At 50.8% G+C, this 17,083-nt stretch overlaps 1 protein-coding gene across 1 annotated transcript; it reads right to left on the reverse strand.

The window, feature by feature from the left end:
- Positions 1–4,704: 4,704 nt before the first annotated feature.
- LOC142915744 (protein Wnt-5b-like) lies at positions 4,705–15,683 on the reverse strand. Its single transcript, XM_076061445.1, has 7 exons — positions 15,529–15,683; positions 14,448–14,556; positions 12,756–12,994; positions 11,660–11,991; positions 10,574–10,690; positions 9,009–9,318; positions 4,705–5,337 (listed from the first exon to the last, which is right to left on the reverse strand). The coding sequence occupies exons 2-7, from the start codon at positions 14,531–14,533 to the stop codon at positions 5,243–5,245; spliced, it is 1,179 nt and encodes a 392-aa protein (XP_075917560.1). The 5' UTR covers positions 14,534–14,556; positions 15,529–15,683; the 3' UTR covers positions 4,705–5,242.
- Positions 15,684–17,083: the final 1,400 nt, after the last annotated feature.

A 17,083-nucleotide genomic window follows, 5' to 3' on the forward strand; every position in this document is an offset into this window, starting at 1 on the left:
CAGTCTGCTGCCCCGAGTAGAGGACTGTCCACCCCTCATGGTGGCAGGAGCCAGAGCCGGTCCACCGGACCTCCTGAATGCCGCATAGATCCAGGCGGTACCGGTCCAGCTCCCGACAGAGGAGTGGCAGCCTCTCCTCTGCAGTGAGCGTTCGAACATTCCACGTGGCCAACCGTAGTGGCTTTTCGTTGTTTCTGGAGTAGCCCCGAGGGTAGTTATTCAATCTCCTGGCTCCGCCAATTGGGGTTTGGCCAGGAGACGTCATAGACGCCTGGCCCCCCGGGGCCTCCGGCACAAGCTTAGTTGTTACATATTTCAGTTTAATTCGTAGTTTCGTGGTAATTAATTGAAGGTGGAGGGGTTACCAGCCCCTCGCACCCGTCCAGAGCCCCCGTTTAGCCCCTGTGGTGGACGCATATGCCATGAGGGGAGGAGCCAATCAAAATTGGATCTCCCCCCACAGCGCTGTCCACGACAGAGTTGCCCGTCCGGCACCGCGAGGAGGTAGGGGGTTGTTTTGCCGGACACACAGACACACACACACAGACACACACACAGACACACACACACACACAGATACACACACACAGACACACATACACACACGCAAACACACAGACAACGCTAACCGCTACACTACAATGCGTAACTCTTCCACATGCGAGGGTCACGTGACAGATTTGACGTCACAGCTCACTTGCCGTCCAAAAAATCTATACATTATTGAGCTCCCTTCCCCCCATGAAAACACAAAAGTGTATTTGTATAATGTTTGCACGGTGTACAGTCTGGAAAGTACCCACATGGCAAATTTCCAGTTTGTTGCATGTCGGGAAGTACGCTAAACATTTTGAACAGACAACACACACAATCACAACTTTGCCTTTTATATATATTTGGAGATGCAGTGAAAAACTTTCCCAAAATTCATCACGCGGTTTCAGTTTTTTGATTTTCAGTTTGATTTATTTTGGTTATAGTCCCGTGAGCCATTCGGCTCTTGAATCGGGTGCAACCACAACAAGCAACAAAACAAAAACACGACCAAGAAAATCATCTTACAGTGACTATGTGTGACTGTGCAAACAGCACTGTCATGGCACGCAATGAGAGGGCAAATGTCATAAATATTCCTGTAAGCCCTCGCATCTTCAACATTAATGTTGCCATAGAAACGTTGTGGGGTTTTTTGCTTCATTTAAAAAAATTAGTATCTGTTATTTTCATTTTATTTTCTATCTACGTGACTTTACGGAAAGAACCAAGAATATTAATTCCTGCAGTCACCAAAGTTTTAAGTCAAAACATTCACACACGTTGACAAAGCCTCACCTTGTGTTGTTGTGGGCAGGTCGCTTCTGATAACAAGAGCGGTATAGCAGCTCAAGCGGGCTTGGCCTGCTAACAAAAGAAAATTAAAACTGCGTGAATATTTACAATAAAACAAAGTTACAAAGTGGCGAGCCGGGTGAAGACAAATTAAACTTAAGCGAGATAAAGTGAATGCAATCAGGCGAGGGCAGGAGGCAAGGCCCCGCGTGGCTAGGCCCCGCGTTGTAAAGTTCCAACCTGGACATCGATTCCCATGCTCGCTGCTACTCAACTGACATCCCTGAGAGAGAGAGAGAGGCTCTACCTTGGTAAACAACAACAACCACCACCACAACAACCACCACAACGACCACCACTACCACCATGAGAATTTCTCACCTCGGATTTCAGTGCAAGCGTGGATCGGCAGCCTCCTGTTACCTCGCGACGTCACGCGGGTAAGCAGGTAACGTGACGTCACTTCCGGGGCAAGAGACACGCCCCTCCCATAATGAGCGGCTCTGTAACGAGTGTGAATACCTTGGTGACATGACATCACTAGCGAGGTACACCTCCCGCTGGCACTTCATGCCGATGAGGTCATGCTGAGTGGTGACGGCACAGAACGGGGATGGATTTTAAGTTGATTTAGATTCATTTTCCATTGCCCCCTCCCTTGGGTGCGTGAACTCAGCAACAACAACGTGAACATTATTGTGTGTACAGTGTGTGTGTACACCGCCTTTGCTCCCCACACACAGTGTGTATGTACACACTGTGTGTGTACGTACACACTGTGTGTGTGTACACTGTGTGTACGTACACACTGTGTGTGCGTGTAGTGGGGAGCAAAGGCGGTGTATTGGCCAGTCATCTCAGTCAGTCGACCCATGGCATCTTCTCATCAATTTATTTTTTAAAATGTATTTTTATTTGTTATTTGCATTACATTTTTTATTTTTTTAATATTTTATTTTGTTTATGTTTTTGTTTTCTATCTACGTGACTTTACCGAAAGAACCAGGAATATGGTAGCGCATTCTCTATTTGTTGCAGAGGTTCAAAGTTCAAATCCGACAGGCACACCTGGCTACCCCAGTAACATTCACCACAATATGCGCTGTTCTGCTTCACGGCGGATGTCAAACAGAGTATTGTGTCACTCACAACGCACAGGTCATTGCATGTTGGTGTCACGGTCAAAATTGTGGTTAATTCCAAAACATTCGGAAACTCTACAACGGAAATGACGCGTCAATGATCGCCCCCTACAGACAGAATTATGCCACGTGCAGGCCGGTGGAGGGCCACCTTGTGCTACACAGGGGCAGCTGCCACTTAGGGGCACCCTTCGATTGTTTGAAATTCAATACGAAACACCGAGTTGCTGAGGCAATTAGGCAAGCGACTTATGAGTGCAAATGTTGTTTATAACGTAGTTAATGCTTGGGAGCTTAATTGTACCTCGCTCCTCCTCACAGATTTACCCAGCCCACAGATCTTACATATGAAAAGCTAATGGTCAGTGAGGTCAGCAGCACTGTAGGTTCTGGTGTCAAGGACATGGGCCTGCATTAGCTGGTCCACTGCTATATAGTCCAGCGGATGTTCTTGCTTGGACCCGGCGTGAATCCACGATGTTGTCTGGATGCACAGATGCCAGAACAGCCTGTTGGAAATGAGAAGCCCAAAGGCTGCACAGAAGTCTAACAGCCTCCTACCATTGTTATTGAGTTGATCTGGCCCATGCCTTCCAATGGCTCCAGACCAGGTGCCAGCATCATCACCAACTCGGGCATTGAAGTCACCCAACAGGATGACTCTATCAGGAGGGGCCACTTTTAGCTAACACCTGTGACAGGAGGTCATAGAAGGAATCTGAATCCACGGGCTTGCATGCATCCCTCCACTGATGTTCATCTTCGGTGGGGGCGTAAGCAACCACCACCACCACCACCATTCTCTGCCTCCTGTTGATGGGGAGGCGAGCCCAAAGTAGCCTGGGGCTTACAGCTTCCCACACCTCGCCGCCACCTTCCCACGCCGCCTTCATTCTTTTTTTCAGAATAAGAGCCACTCCTTGTTGTTTGGCATTCTCCTGCCCTGAGTGGAGGACTCTGCACCCCTCATGATGATTGGAGTCAGAGCCAGTCCACTGGATCTCCCGAATGCCACAGAGATCCAGGCGGTACCGGTCCAGCTCTGTACAGAGTAGCAGCCTCTCCTCCACGTGGCCACTCTCAGTGGCTTTTTGCCATTTCTAGAGGAACCCCAAGGGTAAGGATTCAGGCATTGCTCATTCTGTGTAACTTCCTGGATAATTAAATTATCATCATTTACACTCCGCACCCAGTTGTTATTTTTGCTGTCATCTGATGTACCGATTTGGGGAGGCATCACGCGCGTGCAGGGGCAGAGCCACAGGGGGGGGGGCTGGGGGGGGGCTTAGCCCCCCCTGAAATTTTGGGAAAGTCGGTAATCGGGATAACCCGATATCTGGCTGCTGCAAAATGCTGCAGGCTGCCACCTTGTGCTCCCATCTTGTGCTGCCCTGCAGGCTGCCACCTAGTGCTGCCCTGCAGGCTACCACCTCGTGCTGCCCTGCAGGCTGCCACCTTGTGCTGCCACCCTGTGTGTTGCCCTGCAGGCTGCTTGAGCGGCAGCCTTTCGAACTTATCGGCCACGTCAGCGGCTCCGACCTAATAATAAACTCCGCGTTCAAATCCAATAAAATGTGTTTCATACATTTGTGGCGCCCATTGGAAAACATAAACTGGATATCGCAGAATGTTGAAGTCAGCAACCCCCCAAAGTCAAAATCATGGCTCCGCCCCTGCGCGTGTGGACAGATGGAGGGGAAACTCGTGAATGTTGCGCGATTCTAGTTTATCGATAATGAAACTGTTCCAGTGGGATAAGGCGTTGCTGGAGAGCGTTACGGTATCCATCATGACGCCCACTCTCCCCCCCCCCCCCCTTGGTTATCATTTGCAATCAATGCAGAACTAGTGCACCACTATACGCCATCATGAACACTACAGCCGACTTAATCGAGATCCAAAACGCACAGAAATTACAGTGATACTCTGATTTAACGTCGCTTCGCAAATTACGTGGTCACTTTATTAACCTCGCCACCCGATTTGCGTCGCCTCAACCCCCACACTCACGTCGCTGACAGCATCACCGTTCGTCCTCTCTCGTTATCCATCGCCTCTCAGCCCCTTCGCCTCCACCACCACCACCTACTACCACCATCACCACTTACTACTACCACCACTACCACCACCACCTACTACTACCACTACCACCACCACCATCAGACTATCAATCGCTTCGGTATAACGCCGTTTCGATACTCAGGAACGCATCCCCGACGTCCACACACACAGATAGACACACAGAAAATTACTTTTATAGGCAAGGTTGTCTACAAGTGTAGCGTGAAGTGTATACAGTGCAACGCGGCTCAGTGAAGGGTATGACGGATGCTGCAGGGGCGGCTCCCTAAACAACTTTGTAGGGGTCACCGAACCGCACTGTGAACCCTCAGTGTGCCGAGTGAATGTTTCTAACATTTGGCAAAACGCGGCGTTAACAAGAACGGAGTTAAAAGGAACAACAAGGCCACTTAGTCACTAACCGCATTCAAGTGGTGACGGTCAAAAACAACGGTGCTTCTGCATTGTGGAAATTCACCATGTGCGGATGTTGACAAGTGTATAGTAGGGTAGTGAAGTGTAGCGTATCAACGTGTAGCGTTTGTAGTAGTGTAATGTATAGTGTGACGCGGCTCGTAGCGATGGGCATGCTGGATGCCGTGGTGCCCCAAACAAACTTCGTGGGGGTCACCAAACACCCGCAGGACCTGGGGCTGAAACCAGATGGAGTCCGATTTCAGCCGAGGCCACCCCTAGGCTGCGGCTTGAGGCTACTTGCACAAGAATTGATCGGTCCATGGGCACAGCTCGCAATCGACGTTCCAGTGGAGTTGTTCCTTGCATCCGCATTGCTTCTCCACCGTGACTGGGGGGGGGGGGGGGGGGGAACAGCACGGGGCGAGAGTGCGAAACGAACGCGAGAAGCGTCGTCGTTTTGACCGCGAGATATTTTTTTTTGACCGCGAGATTTTTTTCATCGCAATCTTGCGATCGCCGTTGACGCCGCCGTCTCCGTGCCGGCGTTGCTTGGGTGGCTGTCCTAGCCCAAGTTTTTGTTTCTATCCTAGCCCAAGTATTTGTTTCTATCCTAGCCCAAGCGCTGTATATGCTGGTCATAGCGAAGTACCGTAGGATATGAAAGTATGTTATCTGCACGATGCGCCCTAATAAAAAAAAGAACAAAGGCAAGTTTTCCGAGGGACATTACAGTAGTGTAGAATAGTGTAGATTGGTGTATAGTTGTATAGTTGTATAGTGTAGCATGCAGCGTAGTGTATAGTGCAGTGGTTCTTAACCTGGGTTCGATCGAACCCCAGGGGTTCGGTGAGTCGATCTCAGGGGTTCGGCAGAGCCCCTGCCACGGAGGTCCGGACACACTTGAATTATTGTGTAAATTTGTGATGACACACACGGCCCGCTTGGCCATCACTGGCTGCAGATGATCATGCAACACTGCTTGGCCAATCAGCGCTGCGGGGAATTTAGTGCGTACTCAGTAGTCAACATGTGACTGTTGTTGTCGTACGTCGTGTGATTTCTTTAATATTTTATCCATACTAACTATGTCGGGCAAAAGAAGAAAGTGGTCGGACGAATATGTACAACATGGATTCTCATGTATCACGGAACGTGATGGGAGTGAGCGTCCTATCTGCATGATTTGCAACGCCAAGTTGAGCAACTCTAGTCTTGCACCGGCAAAACTAAAGGAACACTTCTTGAAGCTGCATGGAGACGGGGAATACAAGAACACAACACTTGCTGAATTCAGGGTGAAGAGAGCCAGATTCGATGAAAGGGCCTCTCTGCCTGCTCTTGGATTTGTACCTGTTAACAAACCGATCCTGACAGCATCGTACGAAGTTGCTTACCTGATCGCAAAGCAGGGCAAGCCACACACCATTGGTGAAACACTTGTGAAACCAGCTGCATTAAAGATGGCGAATCTGATACTCGGAACAGCGGCCGAAGGTAAATTATCCCAAATTCCCCTTTCAAATGACACCATCAGTGACAGAATAGAAGACATGAGTAAAGACATCTTGGCTCAAGTAGTCGCGGATCTGATTTCAAGCCCGGCAAAATTCAGCCTTCAACTCGACGAAACCACAGACGTTTCTGATCTAAGCCAGCTTGCTGTTTTTGTACGCTATGTGAAAGACGACATGATTAAAGAAGAGTTTTTATTTTGTAAGCCTCTTACAACAACAACTAAGGCAGCCGATGTGAAGAAGCTTGTGGATGACTTCTTCAGAGACAACAATCTTTCATGGGATATGGTTTCTGCAGTTTGTACGGACGGAGCTCCAGTCATGCTGGGAAGAAAGTCTGGTTTTGGTGCGCTAGTAAAGGCCGATGCACCACACATCATTGTGACGCATTGTATTCTGCACAGGCATGCGTTGGCAACAAAAAACTTACCTCCAAAAATGGCAGAAGTATTAAAAACTGTGGTGGAATGTGTGAACTATGTGCGAAAAAGTGCTCTGAGGCACCGCATCTTCAGTGAGCTGTGTAAAGAAATGGGCTCTGAATTTGAGGTACTTCTGCTCCATTCTAATATTCGGTGGTTATCCCGGGGACAGGTGCTGAATCGTGTTTTTGCCATGCGTGTGGAATTAGCCCTGTTTTTGCAAGAGCACCAACACTGCCATGCAGATTGCTTCAAAAATCCTGAGTTCATTCTCATTTTAGCGTACATGGCTGATATATTCGCAGCTCTCAATCATCTCAATCAGCAGATGCAGGGTGGTGGAGTCAATATCATGGAAGCGGAAGAACACCTGAAGGCTTTTCAAAAAAAGCTACCGTTATGGAAACGACGAACATAGAACAATAACTTCGCAAACTTCCCGCTTCTGGACGACTGTGCAAGTAAGATCGAAGATGTGTCTGGAATCGGAGATATTTCTGTATCCACGGAACTGAAGCAAACAATTGCCACGCACTTAGATGAGCTTGCAAAGTCTCTCGACGGATATTTCCCTACAAGAGAGTCATATCCAGCATGGGTGAGACAGCCGTTCACGTTTGCTGTTGAAACAGCAGATGTCAATGATGAATTCCTCGACGAAATCATTGAAATTCAGCAGAGCCAGGTTCAACAGCAACTCTTCAGAACAACAACGCTCTCAACGTTTTGGTGTCGACAAATGAACAAGTATCCAGTTATTGCTAAGAAAGCCCTGGATTTTTTATACCATTTGTTACAACATATCTTTGTGAGCAATCCTTTTCGAGGATGCTGGACATAAAAACGAAGAAAAGGAACAGACTTTGCTGTGAAAATGACATGAGAGTGGCACTTGCCAAGGTGAAGCCACGCATATCTGAACTGATCTCTCAAAGGCAACAGCAGAAGTCACATTGATTTCCAGGTATGTAATTTGTTGTGAGTTTATGAATTGTGTTGGTTTTATTCTTTGAACAAGGTAATGTTCATGCACGGCTCATTTTGTGTACCAGTAAAAAATATATCTATGTCTTGAATTTGAAAAAAATCACATTTTATTTTTCACTAAAGAGGGGTTCGGTGAATGCGCATATGAAACTGGTGGGGTTTGGTACCTCCAACAAGGTTAAGAACCACTGGTATAGTGTGTGATGTGTAGTCGTGCATTGCAGTGTATAGTGTGCGTGCTGAACTTCTTCACACCGTACGTAGCTAACCATGCTCAGGAGGTGCGGGGGAAGGGCAAACACTAAAAGTGCTTCTAAAGAAGAGCTTTAAATCTAAGCGCCTTCTAATATCGGAAGAGCATTCCAGACGGCCACAGAAGCACATCCGAGAGCGCTGCGCAATGATGCAGTGACCACCGCCTTTGTTCGATGGCCGAGCCAAAAAGCCGTTGCTACCAAGATGACCGGAGTTTGTTCCAACGGTTCACGCTCCTGGACGAGATCATTTTTTTTACCGTGGTTTATTTGTGGAAAGCCGAGTGGCTGAGCGGAATCAAAATGGCTGACTCCGTTTCAGATCGCGGGCTCCCAATTCCGTGTTTCGGCCGTCCGTAATTTCAACAATAAATGCTGCTATGTTTGAGTTGTACATTTTTGCTCGATACCAGATTAGAAAAATTCCGAAAATGTCCTTTCACTGAAATGTGACACACATGTAGAGAGAGACATCAGAGGTTGTGGGTTCGATGCCTGCCCCTGCTGCTGCATATTTGGAGTCTGCGTCTCATCATCATCACGGTGGCTAGTAGATGTTAACTATCTCGCCTGATATGCAGGGGTCGTGGGTTCAATCCCAACTCTGACAATGACCGCTGTTGTATGTTTGGAGCGTTTCAGATCTGCCTTGTGCTCGCGGATCTGGTCAGAGACGTGATGTTTCGTTTACCCAACGTAACAATCACCACATGTGCAACTTCGTTTGTAGACTCCAGGGCATTGCAGGTCAGGAATGACATCCTTCACAGATGGGATTAGATCACGGATTTTATGTAATATGAAATAGTTGCCGCTTTTTAATGAATAGTTTTAGTTTATTTTCGGGGAGGGGAGGGGGGGTGGGTGGGGTGAGGTGTGCACCTTGAGAGGTGTCGTATCCTCTGTCACAGCACGTGACGGAGCGTCCCTCGGTGGCCCCCTCCGAGGTGATGCTGTACTGCGGCCCCACCGTGCCGGGGACGCCGTGAGTCTCGTCGCGCTCGCAATACTCCGGGCTGGCGTTCACGTGAACCAGGTCGCTCGCCGTGGGCGCCGTCAACCGCTCGTTCACCGCCTCCAGACGCCGGCGGGGCCAGCGGGCGGCGCCGCCCCTGCCGCCGTTGGCGCCTCCGGCACTGCCCCCACCGTTGTGGCTTACCAGCTGCACGGCGGAACTTCTGTCGTACTTTTCCTGCGGCAACCATAATCGTCGTCATCAGGGGATGTGGTGGTTGTTGAGTGAATGCGGGGAGCTCCCTTAGCTGTGAGGGACCCCCCCCTCCCCCACCCCCCACCCCCGTCTGTAACCCTCCTATGGATTCATCCTCACTCTTGGTTCTTTCGGTAAAGTCACGTAGGTAAAGAAAATAAAAGATAAAAAAATTTAATCACGACGTTTCGATTGCAACACAAGCAATCATCATCAGGTGTGACAACCACAGCAAGAACATTTTACTGAAGTGGGAGAGAAACTGGAGTCAAGGGGTTTATACTGGCCATGGTAGGGGGGGGGGGAGTGGGCGGGGCTGTAGGTGCAGGAAGAGGGGCCAGTGGGGAGAGAGCCACGCATCTACAACGATTGCCGCCAACACGGATGGTGGCACTCGCAACAAAATAGCCGCACTGCCAAGCGCTGACGATGTAATTAACTCTGTAAAATAAACTAGTATCCGGTAAATAAGAGGGAACAACTATGAACTGTTCAATTTTACTTGGTTAATAACACATTTTAATGATTGCTCAGTTTGTATCTGTCCTCTGGGTTGAAGTTATGTCTGTGTTTGTATATCTGGATGGCTTCATGAACAAATCTTTGATGGTAGCCAGACGGCTTGCAGAGCACTTTGGTCTCGGAGAAAACAATATCATGGGAGCCCACGGCGTTGTAGCAGTGATCAGCCACGGCGGAAAATTTAGTCCTGCCGTATTTCAAATCTCGCGGATACGGTCTGAGACATGACATTTCATTTCCCCAATGTAACAATCGAAACAAATGCAACTCAGTTTGTAAACTCCAGGGTATTGCATGTCAGGAATGACATCCTTCACAGATGGGATTAGATCAGGGGTTGTGTACTGTACTGAATCGGACCTGGATCTTGTGCTTGTTTTTAAGATTTTGGAAATCTTTTTGGTAACGCCTGCTATGTATGGTGACGTGATGGTTCCCCCACCCCCACCATGCCCAGTATAAACCCCTTGACTCCGGCTTCTTTCCCACTTCAGCAAAATTTCTTGCTGTGGTTGTCACACCTGATGACAATTGCTTGTGTTGCAATCGAAACGTCGTGATTTTTTAAATATTTTTATTTTCTTTACCTCCGTGACTTTACCGAAATATCCTTGCGGTCATGAAACTTCAAATCTAGAAGGCTTCATCCTCGTCACTCCCACCCCACACTCACCTCCTCTGGGTGCAGTCTCATCACCTGCAGCCGTGAGCTCACCTTCAGAAAGTTCCCAACGCTGCGAAAGTCGGCGAGCTGCTGCCAGCAGATTTTCAGCATGCAGGTGCCAAATAACACGTGGCACTTGCAGCCCATGTACGCCAGATTGTACACCGCCTGCAGCACCACCACCACCACCGTCATCATCGTCACCACCACCACACTCACCGCCACCATCATAATCGCCACTACCAACCGCCGTTCGCTAACAAGTGGCGGTGACGTCACGACGGCACCTGTGCCTGCGTCCGGGGATGGAATTCCTTTCCAGCTCAGACCCAGCGTGCCCTTCGCCACAAACATCACCTCTTGCTGTGTGTAACGGCTCTCTCGCTGCTCCAGCAGTTCAACTGCTGGGGTATGCTTTTTCGCCCTAAAGACGACCGCTTTGTGGTGTTGCGATCAAAGCAGCGTGGACGTTTTATTTTTTCTACCTCCGTGATGACTTTACCGAAAGAACCCAAAGGGGTGTGGATTCCTGCAGTCGCGAAAGCTTCAAATCAAGATTCATGCATAACAATAATCTTAAATGTAAGAACTGTATCCTGCGACCAGACGTTATTGTACTTGAAACATAAACCGGTAAAATTTTGATTTAAAGCTTTCGTGATTGCAGGGATTCATATTCTTGGTTTTTTCGGTAAAGTCACGTAGAAGGGAAAAATGAAATAATAAATAAATATATAAGCCAATTCAATTCTCACGATGTTTCGACTGCAACACAAGCAATCATCAGGTGTGAAAACCACAGCAAGAAAATTTGAAAAAAGTTGTGTTTTTTTCTTCAAATTTTGATGATGATTGTTTGTGTTGCAGTCGAAACGTCGTGAGAATTTTAATGTTCATATTTTTATTTTTTTATTATTTTATTGTTTCCCTTCTACATGACTTCACCGAAAGAACCAAGAATATAACCGGTGAAAGTTAAAGCGAGAATCATTGCATCAATCACGATTGGTAATACAACCCGAGCCGACAAAGCCGAACCTAATTTGCATTGATCGCATAAAATAACTTTTTTCCATTACATTTGTTTTTTTAATGACAATACACACACATGCACAACCCACCCGTTCACCCACTCACCAGCCGGCCGGCCTCGTTGTTGTGCAAATTCATCGCCAAAGACTCCCCTCCTTGCCCGCTGCCACGATTGTGATCGCCCGCATCCACGAACCACTTGGTGAATTGGTATCCGTATTCGACGTCGTCTCCGGAGCCGCCCCGCCGAGCATCCGGCGGTAGCTTCATGGCGTGGGGAACGACCCAGGAGCAAGCACCCTGCAGGGCCCCCTGGCGGCAGGCGCGCGCCACCACGTGGGCCACTCCGGCAGTGGTGACGGCGGAGACGAACGCGGCCTCGCGCGAGCCTGGGGAGACTCCCAGGGGGGCGTCGTGCGTGAAGCCCGCCCCGTCAGCTGGAGACGGTGCGGCCAGACCGGTGTGGGAAGGGGTTTTGGGGGAGAACACGCCAAGCAGGTGGTAGGGAAAACGTCGCCTATTTAGAGACAGACCCCTCTCACGGGATTTGCCCGGGGACCGAACAATGGGCTCCGCGGCCCTGCGAAAGGAGAGCCCCCGAATCGGCGGCGTGGGGGCGCACAGCTCAGAAGCGGCAGCAGCACGAGCGGCTGGGGAGAGCTCCCACCCTCAAGGACCGACACGAGTGGGGACCAGGGGGATCGTCGCCGCGGGTAGGAGCCGAGCGCCGTCTCCAACTCCGCGGAATATATCTCGGGACAGGGAAACGATCAGGTGACGGGTATTACGATCGCTGCTTTTACAGCGGCCGACCTGGGGAGCGAACTAGGGCCGGTGGGACGTCCGGGACCCCCAAGAGGCGTGCCAGGAGCGTCAGGAGCAGTGAAGCGAGCGAGCCGCAGCCTGGCACTGGCCCAGAGCGAAGGCGGTTGCCATCGGGATAACGGGGCGGCCGCTTGGGCCGCCCGCGGACATCTCCCGCTGCCCGAGGACGGGAACTCTGCGAAGCAGAGTCGCGTAGGGGAGGGGGAAACCCCTGGAGGAGGAACGCGGGAACTCCGTAGCAGAGTCGCGTAGGGGTGGGAGGTGGGCGACCCCACCCCCTTTCCCCCCCAAAAAAAGCTTCTGTGTGCGTGTCTCGGGGAAGCGGTCGGGCACCTTAGGTGCGAGTGGATGTGGCGGGCTCGCTCTGACCCCTTACCCGACTCGGCCACGAGGTCCAGTGCGTCCTCCGCGCCAGGCACGGTGCAGTTCCACCGTTTGCCCTGGAACTGGTGCCGGCACTCGGACAGCGCCAGGTGGACGCCCTCGGCCACGTGCGCCACGTGGTCCCGGTGCCGCAGGCATATTCTGCGCTGTGCGGGAGACAGCCCCGGCACCCAAATGCACAGCGGCCGATACTCGGAGGGGTCAAAGTTGGGGGCCCACAGTGCGAGCGACCTGCAGAGGGATGGGGGCGGAAGTCACGGTGGCCGGGGGATGTTGACTACCTCGCCTGGTACGCAGGCAGTTGTGGGTTCGATCCCAACCCCTTAAAAAATGCCTGCTGCTGCATGTACGTTTTGAGTTTGCATGTCTCTCCCCGTGGTTGCGTGGATTCATCTCCAGGTCCCTCTGGTTTAGAATCAACGTCTCTACGCGTTTGGAGTGATTTGGCTGCTGCTATAAATCAGCACGTGATGATGATATCGGCCACTTTCTTGAGCTATAAAGTGCGATAGCCAGGCCTCTCCTGAAAAAGTGCTACATGATAAAAAGTTAAATAGAGCAAATATCTGTGGAATTTCTACAGGTTTGTAAATTTGAATATTACACGATGTACACACACACACACGAGTTATTCTTCTCTGAAGTTGTGTAGTGACACAGCGCCGACCGCTGTCCAGCGGCGGCAACTGCTGTGGACAGCAAGTGCACTCACGCCGTCGAGAGTCTACACACGGCCGCTGCGTGCCGGCAGGGCGGAGGAACCGGGGCAAGGGTCACGGAAGACCTCACAGGGAGGGAGGCCCCTGGAACCCTCTGGTTGGTTTGAGAAGGGAGGTGGGGCCAGGGGCGGGGCCAGGGCAGGGCCAGGGGCGGGGCCAGGCCAGGCCAGGGGCCAGGGGCAATATAAAAGCAGCGGTGAGAGCGCTCCGGGCTGCCGGTACTGGGAATGGACTCTTCTTCTCATTGTCGCCTTCACCGGTAATTGTGCGGCCGGACAGCGGTTGGTCGTCTCGGTCGACGCAACGCGGTTCAGGGTCGTGTCTGGGCCGCGGCTGTACGGCAGCGTGGTCGAGAGAGAGAGGCCGGAGTTGGTGTAACGGAAATAAGAGACGGTGCCTCCTGCGACTGCATTGTCTCCGACTGTGCGTGTGCGTGCCGCACGCCGGAGGAGGACGCTACATGGGCGCAGGATGGGAAACAAGCGATTGTCTTTTAGCGCGCAAGACCCCGGCCGAGCCAAGTGACTCTTTCCTCAGCGGCGACCTGGCGATCATCACGCTGACACTTACAGCAGTAGGCAAACACTCTCAACGCGTGCTTCTAAATGTGGAGGGAATAATCGGAGGACCCCGGAATAAAAATTCTTAAGACGACCACGGGGAAAATATAGCAACTCCAAATATACGGCATGTGTCAAGGTCGCGATTGAACCCACGACCTCCTGCATAACAGCCGAGGTCGTCAACATCTCCTAGCCACCATGGTGCCCCAATATACCGCGCTAGATACTGTATATGTGATGTATATACACGCACACGATAAAAAAAATCCCGTACAACAACCGTATTGAGTGTGCAAAATAGAGGCAAGGTAAGAAGGGTGCTCAAATCGACGTCGAAACTTGTGAGCTCTCATCGCAGCAGTGAGGACGAAGACAGCGGCAGTGGCGGCGGCTTGCGGTCACCACAAGGAGGCGCTGGCGACTGCCCACAGCTGTGCCAAGGCGCAGAGCCCCAGCGGGAACCAGTCCACACGTCGCAGGGGATCCATCGAAATCCTCGTGGTCAGCGGCGCTGCGCAGAAGAGAAGCGGCCCGGTGGTGACGATGTTAACTCCCTCGCCTGGTACACAAGAGGTCGTGGGTTCGACCCTGACGATGCCCGCTGCCGTATGTTTTGAGTTTTCACGTCTCGCTCATCATCATCATCATCACCACCATGGTGGCTGGGAGATGTTCATTACCTCGCGTGGTACGCGGGATCGAACCCACGACCGCTTGCGTACCAGGCGAGGGAGTTAACATCTCCTAGCCACAGTGATCGTGACCAACTCGACTGCCGTCACTTTGGTGGGTACGATGGAATTAAGCTGCGGTAACGACGTTAAATCTATGAATGCATGCGGGGTATATGGAGGTGCGGGCTATCTGAATTTCTGCGGGTTACATGCTTGAAACTACGGTAGTCTCAATGGAGCGTGGCTGCTGGTGGAGGGGGGTGAGGGCATGTGAGGATGATGAGTCTCCCCGGTATCGTCTGAAGAGCGCGATGGGCCGGGGAGTTTCATGCTCCCCACCGTGAAACACTTGCACACGCACACACAAAGACAAAGGTCCCCCGTGCAAGCCTTAGACCGTCGAGGCAAGTACCGTTAGCGAGTAGCGGCGCCACGCTCGGCCGCCTTTGTCTCCCCTGTGGCGAGGTCTACCCATCGCACCAGGTGTGCTCATTTGAGGCTGAGTATACCTAGGGGAGGCCCAGGACCGGTTCAGATAATCGTCACTGACGTTGGCCGTGAGCGAGGGAACTGAAATCGGGTCAAGAATTGACTCCACCTACGTTCATCAGATTTATATTTTTAAGGCCGGAAGTTTGACCACTCGCTCGCTCCCTTCGGGGCGAAGCGGCTAAGGAGCGAAATCCTTTCGCGTGAAGACGAAAAACAACTCGCCCGCAATGTGGCGCCATTCCGATTGCAAACGGTGCGACACTTCGGGACGTGCTCCACGGGCCGTGGACGAGTTTCCCCGTCGTCGGCAGTCTCACCTGGCAGGTGCACAGGCAGGTACACAGCCTGGCAGGCAGGTAGGTAGGCTGGCAGGCAGGAAGGCAGGGCAGGCAGGTGGGGCAGGCAGGCAGGCGGGTAGGCAGGCAGGCAGGCGGGCAGGTAGGCGGGCAGGTAGGCGGGCAGGCAGGCAGTGGAATCCACACCCCCGCAGTGTCAGCGGAGGGCCCTTTTATAGATCTTGTTGTTTGTCAAATTAGTCATCACGGCGTGCTCATCACGAGTCCACGTGCTCCCGAGATGATCTCATCCCACACACACCTGCAGCCACTTTCCACAAAGCCCTGCCCCCCTCCCCACGTGCGTCCCTCGCTCCTCATCAATCAAGAGACACCCTGCCCCCAACGCCATCACTCTGACTGCCACAGTGATAGACTTGGGGGGTGGGTTATGTCCGCAACGTTGTGTCCACGTTCACGCAGATGCGTAAACGTGGTTTTCTCGACATATTATTTATGTTGAGTTTAACACGTAGGCTTTCGCGACCAATATTATTCACAATCAAGGTTTTTGGGTTAGATCGTGTTATTTAATGTGTTTTAACTCTCCACCACCCGACACGGCCAAACAGTAAAAAAAGTGTCACGTTTAAAAAAGACAAATAGTTCACTGCTTTAGCCAATCGGTGTGTTGAAGAGTGAATCAACATCATTTACATTTTTTGAGTAGTACGACGTTTCGCTGGTAATTACATTCAGTATGATGACGTCACCCTGCAGCAGCAGGGTGACGTCATCATTTAACCCAGTCTGGTGCGGTGATTTGAGGCGGAGCGGGTATTGTAATTATATAATAGATTGGTAATCATTCAATCGTTATTCATTGGTTTTTTTCCCATGTAAGGAATTGTTTGGATTGCCACGTACGGCGCGAAAGAAGTCCAACGTCTATGTTGAGTGATCGCTGCACTCTCACGGGTCACTACGCTCTACCGTACAACACCGCGCGGTCTGTCAAAGGCCCTCCTCGCTCGTGGGTGAGTTATTCAAGGCAGAGCCATACGGTGAAGAACAGAAGTCAACGGAAGCCCGCGAATGTGTTAACAAATTCATCAATAACGGAGGTTTTTTGGGGTCAGATCGCGTAAATGTGTAAATGTTGTGTTGTTGAACCCGCCGCCACCCGAGACAGCCAACCAGTGAGGGTTGTCACGTAAACAGAACGTGGCCAATTCGTCACTGGTACAGCACGCCGGTTGTGTGTTGGAGAGCTGGCTAGCTGTCACCTGAAGCTCGTTGTGATTAATGGCGAAACGTCATGGTACTCAGTTTGTTAATGTCGTGGCTTGGCTGTCCAACACACAACCGGTGTTCTGTACTAGTATACTACACTATACACTACACTATACACTACACTATACACTACACTACTATACACTAATATACACTACACTATACACTACACTATACACTACACTATACACTAATATACACTACACTATACACTACTATACACTACACTATACACTACTATACACTACTATACACCAATATACACTACACTATACACTACACTATACACTACACTATACACTAC

This window comes from Petromyzon marinus, unplaced genomic scaffold, assembly GCF_048934315.1.
Source record: "Petromyzon marinus isolate PM22_M1 ecotype Great Lakes invasive population unplaced genomic scaffold, UKy_Petmar_22M1.pri1.0 PM_G_Scaffold_34, whole genome shotgun sequence".
In the NCBI taxonomy this organism is placed as follows: Eukaryota; Metazoa; Chordata; class Hyperoartia; order Petromyzontiformes; family Petromyzontidae; genus Petromyzon; species Petromyzon marinus.

Bases quoted from the DNA above. Each gene is read 5' to 3' on its own strand.
- LOC142915744 (XM_076061445.1), bottom strand. From the start codon at position 14,533: ATGGATCCCCTGCGACGTGTGGACTGGTTCCCGCTGGGGCTCTGCGCC. The intron at 10,691-11,659 runs GTGAGTGGGTGA...GTGGTGCTGCAG, and splicing joins ACAACGAGGCCGGCCGGCTG to GCGGTGTACAATCTGGCGTA. The intron at 5,338-9,008 runs GTGCACACCTCA...CCCCCCCCCCAG, and splicing joins AGGATACGACACCTCTCAAG to TCACGGTGGAGAAGCAATGC.